Source organism: Sprattus sprattus (genome assembly GCF_963457725.1).
Source record: "Sprattus sprattus genome assembly, chromosome: 21".
Taxonomy (NCBI): Eukaryota; Metazoa; Chordata; class Actinopteri; order Clupeiformes; family Clupeidae; genus Sprattus; species Sprattus sprattus.
Genome location: NC_137919.1, coordinates 6,740,660 through 6,748,159, shown reverse-complemented (window position 1 = coordinate 6,748,159; position 7,500 = coordinate 6,740,660). Strand labels below are relative to the sequence as shown.

The window sequence follows — 7,500 nt, the reverse complement described above, 5'->3', positions numbered from 1 at the left end:
GGGGGGGGGGGGGGGGCACTCGGACAGTGGTGGGGGTCCAGTCCAGAGGGCCGTGGGGATCGATTCAACAGGACAGCTTTAGTAAAATGAGCAATTAACTGGGAGACATGAGCAGACGCAGTGTGTAGTACTCCTGGACCACGGCCAGGCCTCAGGAAGGCTCAGCCAACAGCCTCTCTACTTAATTATGAGAGAGGGAAAGAGGGAGAGAGAGAGAGGGAGAGAGAGAGATGGGAGGAGAGAGAGAGAGAAATGGGAGGAGAGAGGGAGTGATAGAGAGATGGAGGCAAGAGAGAGGGAGAGAGAAGAGATGGGAGGAGAGAAAGAGGGGGAGAGAGAGGGAGGGTATAGAGAGATAGAGGGAGTGTGAGAGAGAGGGATGGAAGGAGAGAGGGAGATAGAGAAGGAGAGAGAGAATGAGGAGGAGGGATTTCACGTCCTATTCCAGTGTCCTTTAAACAACTTCGGTGGTAAATTGTACTTCTGAAAGTGTTTCGGGTTGTCTCCAGCTTAAGGAGGGGCTGTGTGTGAGTGTGTGTGTGTGTGTGTGTGTGTGTGTGTGAGTGTATGTATGTGTGTGTGAGTGTGTGTGTGTGTGTGTGTGTGTGTGTGTGTGTGTGTGTGTGTGTGTGTGTGTGTGTATAGACGTGTGCATTCAAGTGTGTCTGAAACCCAACTACAGCTGTTATAATTCTATCTCTCTCGCTGTGTGTGCGTGTGTGTTTGCACGCGTGCATGTGTGTGTGTGTGTGTGTGTGTGTGTCTAAATTGCAAACCCAAATGGTCGTGGTCTCTATTTCCCAAAGCAGGGTTCTGACCCAATCTTGTTTTGATAAAATATTGTGCCGCCGCACAGATCTGGTACCAAATTGAAGTTGAGAAGGAGGACAGAAACAGTGAGAGTAAAAAGAGGGGGATAGAGTGAGCAATGGAGAGAAGAGGACAGAAACAGTGAGAGTAAAAAGAGGGGGATAGAGTGAGCAATGGAGAGAAGAGGAGAGGTGATGTATCAGTTCTGACAGGTGGTTTGGAAGTGCTACAGTGGAGTTAAAACACAAAAGTGAGTGTTGAACAGAGAGTGTGTGTTGGTGTGTTGGAAAGAGTGTGTGTTGGTGTGTTGGTGTGTTGGTGTGTTTAACGGGTGCTTGTTTTGCACGCGTGTGTGGGTTCATGTGTAGACGGTGTGTGTTTGATAATGTATATGTTTTTTTTTACAGTACAAGTGTATATTAAGTATGTGTGTGTGTTTGTGTGTCAGTGTGTGTTTGTGTGTGTGTGTGTATGTGTGTGTGTGTACATATACAAGCTGCGAGTATACATACGTGTGTTTGTGTACTACACAAGAGTACATGCATGTGTACGTCAACTGTTTGAAAAGATTATGTGTGTGAATGTCTGTGTATGTGCCTGTTTGTGTGTGTGTTTGTGTATGTATGCGTGTGTGTGTGTGTATGTATGCGTGTGTGTGTCACACACACACAGCAGATGCCTCCTGCTGGATAGCTCACTGCTCCTCATGTGAAGCTCTCTGTTGCCTTCTGAATTATTCATCTTCACTGGCTGCTGACTCCGTCACTTTTTGGGGTGGGGCAGTCATGTGTGTGTGTGTGTGTGTGTGTGTGTGTGTGTGTGTGTGTGTGTGTGTGTGTGTGTGTGTGTGTGTGTCTGTGTGAGTGTGTATGTGTGTGTGTGTGTGTGTGTGTGTGTGTGTGTGTGTGTGTGTGTGTGTGTGTGTGTCTGTGTGTGGCAGTTTAGCATACGCCGCAGTAACTCGCATAATTACGCTAACTGACCAACGCCTACTCCCGCCACTCCACAAGTCCCTGTACTAACGAGAGGTCAAAGAGCACGACCTTGAAATGACCTGTGCCATGCCCGGCTGGGCAGTGTGCCCACATGAAAGGGAAGTGATTGGGGAGAGGGTCATGGTGTGTGTGAGCAGTACGGTATGTGTGTGTGTGTGTGTGTGTGTGTGTGTCTGTGTGTGTTTGTGTGTCTCTCAGTTAGTGACTGAAGAATCTGCTGACCAAATTGCCTGACCTCACAGGCAGGAGTGTCTAACTGTCAGTCACACACACACACCTACACACACACACCTACACACACACACACACACACACACACACACACACACACACACACACACACACACACACACACACACACACACACACGAACACACACAGATCTCGTCAGATACTTGCATCATCTCAGTCATCTTAATGGAGACCTGTGTGTCTCGTATTCGGGTCCTTCATAAATCATTGCTCCTTGCTTAGCCTAATGAAGTTACTGCACTCCGTAATGGCGACCCAATCTGACATCCCATGCCTCAGAACTCCACACACCAGCTGACAGCTGAGGGGATCTGGCACGAGGCTGGCCCGCACCCCGTCCCCATCCTGCTAAGCTCCAGCCGATATGCTCAGTAAAATCCCCCAAAAAAGACCCCAAAAGAGTTAACAGGAGCTTTTTAAAATCTTCAGTAGTTTCTATTTCTCTGCTCATTACATTATCCTTCTCTCTCTCTCTCTTCCTTTCTCTTTCTCTCTCTCTCTCTCTCTCTCTCTCTTCTCTTTTCCTCCCTGTGCCTTGAAAGCGCTCATTGAGTATCGAAAATGAAAATGCTCTGTCAGTCCGATTCTGCTAAGATGGAGCCGACAGACTTAGTATGTCACGGTAGTCCATTTTAGAGATCTTTGAGTCCGGTGATCCAACGCCGCTGCTAAACCCGCCACCCAATAGATAATAGAAAGAGTGAAAGAATGCACAGTGAAAAGATTGAGGTGGAGAATATAGAATTAGAATATAGAATGCTTGAATAGGGAAAATGTATTAAAAGTGAATAGCCGAAAGCTCTGATAATCAGTAGCTCTAGTGATTGGAGTGTACGGCTCTTCACTTTTTATACAAACCTAAGCAAACATGTTCCTTTCGATGTCTCTCCCCCTCTTAAAAACATAAGAGGACACTGGGAAGAGTGTGTAGACGGTGTGTGTTTGATAATTTATATGTTTTGTACAGTACATGTGTGTATTAAGTGTGTGTGTGTTTGTGTGTCAGTGTGTGTTTGTGTGTGTGTGTGTTTGTACATATACGATACATGTTCCTTTCGATGTCTCTCCCCCTCTCAAAAACAAAACAGGACACTGGGAAGAGTGCTGTTACACAAGACGCCCTCCTCACCTCTCCTTACATGCCCTATCAGGTCTAGTGGAAGTCACTTTCCAGGGAGTCAGTTTCCACTTCTGTCTGTTATTTATTGTTATTGTTGTTTATTTATTTATTTACTCCGGGCGTTATGTAAGCGCAGCGCTGTAAACAAAGGGCCATCACTTTAAAGCGTGGTTCACCTCGGTCCGTTAGTCAGAACCACTCTAGAACCCAGTGGGGATTGCCAAAAGGCCAAGGCTGTTTGGTTAGGCAGGAGAAAGGGTTGTGTGTAACTGGAGGGGCACATGTGTGTGTGTGTGTGTGTGTGTGTGTGTGTGTGTGTGTGTGTGTGTGTGTGTGTGTGTGTGTGTGTGTGTGTTTGTGTGTGTGTGTGTGTGTGTGTGTGTGTGTGTGTGTGTGTGTGTGAGTGTGTGTGTCTGTGTTTGGCCAAGGCTATTTGGTTAGGCGGGGGAAAGGGTTGTGTGCAACTGAAGTGGCACGTGTGTGTGTGTGTGTGTGTGTGTGTGTGTGTGTGTGTGTGTGTGTGTGTGTGTGTGTGTGTGTGTTTGTGTGTGTGTGTGGCTGCGCGTGTGTGTGTGTGTGTGTGTGTGTGTGTGTGTGTGTGTGTGTGTGTGTGTGTGTGTGGCTGCGCGTGTGTGTGTGTGTGTGTGTGGCCAAGGCTATTTGGTTAGGCGGGGGGAAAGGGATCGCTCTTACGTAAGCGGAGACTTAAGAAGGAGACTTTAACCAGCCAAAAATGTCTTCCATGTTTCTCTTTGATGGTGGCTCATTAGAACTTGGGGAAGAGAGATGAGGATACAGCTTCTACAGTCCACACCCAGGGGGCACCCAGGACTCGGCAAACTTATTTAGCAATTTAAACTTATTTGCACAGAGACTTATTCATATTTGTAGCTCTCTCGTGAATTTAAGTATTTAGGAAGCTCTCGGATGTTAATAACGGAGAGCTCTAGCACGCCTGAAGATCTGAGGAAGGGTGATTAGGGTGATTTTGGGAGGTTGGGAGTCTGTCTGTGAACTTCACCTAATGTTCCGAGCAGGCTCCTACCGCCTCCTATGATAGTACGGTCTGGCCCTTTAAATCCCAGCATTGGGATGTAATGTACAGCCAACCCTCAAGAGGTTGGCAGGCGGAGTGAGTCTAGGAGTAGGGTGCCAATCAGCATTAGATAGCCTTGTTAGATAGCCTTGTTAGATAGCCGTGTTAGATAGCCTTGTTAGATAGCCGTGTTATCCTGCCGCTGCATCAATAAGCAAAGTGTCTAAAAGAGACTAATTATCAGTCTGTGAGGGGATTTTAAATGTGTGCATTTACAACCCCTACTCCAGGCCCGAAACACGACTCTAAACCAACCCTTGTTTTATGCAATTACAAAGTATCCATCACTCAGTAGTATCTATGACAACGTATCCATCACTCAGTAGTATCTATGACAACGTATCCATCACTCAGTAGTATCTATGACAACGTATCCATCACTCAGTAGTATCTATGACAACGTATCCATCACTCAGTAGTATCTATGACAACGTATCCATCACTCAGTAGTATCTATGACAACGTATCCATCACTCAGTAGTATCTATGACAACGTATCCATCACTCAGTAGTATCTATGACAACGTATCCATCACTCAGTAGTATCTATGACAACGTATCCTTCACTCAGTAGTATCTATAACAATGTATCCTTCACTCAGTAGTATCTATGACAATGTATCCTTCACTCAGTAGTATCTATGACAATGTATCCTTCACTCAGTAGTATCTATGACAACGTATCCTTCACTCAGTAGTATCTATAACAACGTATCTATCACTCAGTAGTATCTTTAACAACGTATCCATCACTCAGTAGTATCTATGACAGAGTATCTATTACTTAGTAGTATCTATGATAAAGCATTTAATGCTCAAAGAACCGTATCTACAACAAAGCATTCACTATCTATCCAGTCTGATCTGGATTACTGCTGTTTGTTACATACATACTGTATATATGTGTGTGTGTGTGTGTAGTGTATATATATATAGTGTGTGTGTAACTGGAGTGGCACATGTGTGTGTGTGTGTGTGTGTATGTGTGTGTGTGTGTGTGTGTGTGTAGTGTATATATGTATAGTGTGTGTGTAACTGGAGTGGCACATGTGTGTGTGTGTGTGTGTGTGTGTGTGTGTGTATGTGTGTGTGTGTGTGTGTGTGTGTGTGTGTGTGTGTAGTGTATATATGTATAGTGTGTGTGTAACTGGAGTGGCACGTGTGTGTGTGTGTGTGTGTGTGTGTGTGTGTGTGTGTGTGTGTGTGTGTGTGTGTGTGTGTGTGTGTGTGTATAGTGTGTGTGTGTAACTGGCGTGGCACTCACAGAAGGAGCTGCTTTCGTCCTTTGTGCCGTCCATGGTGCCACCGGGGAGCATCTGGAGGTAGAAGCCATGCCGGCAGTACAGGCGCGTGACGATGCCTTTCAGCTGAGGCTCTGGAGGAGGGAGAGAGAGAGGGAGAGAGGGAGAGAGTGGGGAGAGAGAGAGAGAGAGAGAGAGGGAGGGAGGGATGGGGAGAGAGTGGGGAGAGAGAGAGAGGGATAGAGAGAGAGAGAGAGAGAGAGAGAGAGAGAGGGAGAGGGAGGGATGGGGAGAGAGTGATGGGGAGAGAGGGAGATGGTGGGATAGGGAGAGAGATAGAGAGAGGGAGAAGGAGGGATGGAAATAGGGATGAGAAATAGAGAGAAAGGAGGGAGAGGAAGAGAGGGATAGTGAGAGAAAGGGGGAGAGAGTGGGAAGGAGAAAAGGAGAGACAGAAAGAGGGCGGGACAGAGAGGGGGAGAGGACGGGGGGGGTTAGATGTTAAAAATTACAAAGTACAATTCCTAAATAGGTCTTGTAATTAGGCCATTGGCAAGACATCGTCCTTGTACAAAGTGGTCATTGTGTGAATTTCAAGGGCTTCAGGTAAGGCTTTGTGTCTGCTGGTGTGTGTGTTAGTTTGTGTGTGTGTGTGTGTGTCTGTCTTTCTGTCGGTCCTTCATATGTTTGAATGTCTGCATGCATGTACTTGAGTGTGTGTTTGTTTGCATTATGCATATACTGTATGTATCAGTGCATATGAGTGCTGTCTGCATGTAGATATTTGTAGGGGTGTGTGTGTTCGCACGTGTGTGTATGTGTGTGTGCGGGTGTGTGTGCATGTATGCGGGCAAGTGTATATGCTTGTTCGTGTGGGTATTTGTGTGCATTAATTTGTGTGTGTGTGTGTGTCTTTTTGTGTGCATACATTTATGTGTGTGTGTGTGTGTGTGTGTGTGTGTGTGTGTGTGTGTGTGTGTGTGTGTGTGTATTTGTGCCCATGAAGTTGTGTGTGTGTGTGTGTGTATATTTGTGTGCATTAAGTTGTGTGTGTGTGTGTTTGTGTTGGTGTGTGTGTGTGTGTGTGTGTGTGTGTGTGTGTGTGTGTGTGTGTGTGTGTGTGTGTGTGTGTGTGTGAGTGTGTGTGTGTGTTGTACAGGGATTTCAGCATAAAAGATAAATAACTCAGGTTTGTGTTAGAGACTGAACAGCTGTGAGGACAGAGAATAACAAAACTAGCAACAACTGCAACTTTCCGCCTGATTAAACTTTAATAAGTGGGGTCTCCCCTTCTCTTTACTCACACACACACACACACACACACACACACACACACACACACACACACACACACACACACACACACACACACACACACACACACACACACACACACACACTGCTGTGGATAAAATACACGTGGCATGAACAATGAACACAGTGGCATGAAAGTTTTTTCAGAGGCGACAAACATTCATATTTAAGCAGCAATTAAAGTCAAACAGTGATTTAAACTCTTGTTTTATCGTTGAATAGTGCGAGCTACGGAAAGCCTGCAGGGGACAAAAAGCTGTTGTTGTCTAAGTGCAGAAAGAGACACAGGTCTAATGATTTCCCTGACACTGTCATCGAAAGAACGAGGGAGAGAGAGAGAGTGAAAAAGTGAGAGAGAGAGAGAGAGAGAGAGAGAGAGGGAGAGAGAGAGAGAAAGGAGGGGAAAGAGGTGGGAAGGCATAGCCTCTCCACAATGAAGATTTAATGAGAGACATCAAAAATGGATGAGGATGGATTGTGATTGTGATTGTTGAAGCGCTTGGTAAAACAGCTCCTCCTGGCATGAGGCCTTCAGATGAGAAGAGAGGAGTAGGAGGCACACACAGCAAAGAGCAGGAGACAGAAAAACAGAGGATGACATTGAAGGGAGGGAGGGAGAGGGGGATGAAACGTGAAGGTGAAAAACAAGGAGTATGCGAGAGAAAAAGAGAC

At 46.0% G+C, this 7,500-nt stretch overlaps 1 protein-coding gene across 1 annotated transcript in view; it reads right to left on the bottom strand.

The window, feature by feature from the left end:
• fgf11a (fibroblast growth factor 11a) overlaps positions 1–7,500 on the bottom strand; it is a gene marked incomplete at both ends in the record, with an annotated part of 100,141 nt that overhangs the window by 25,476 nt on the left and 67,165 nt on the right. Inside the window, one exon of the mRNA XM_080860102.1 lies at positions 5,538–5,648. Coding sequence (XP_080716228.1) covers positions 5,538–5,648 — 111 coding nt within the window. The remainder of the gene's footprint in view (positions 1–5,537; positions 5,649–7,500) is intronic.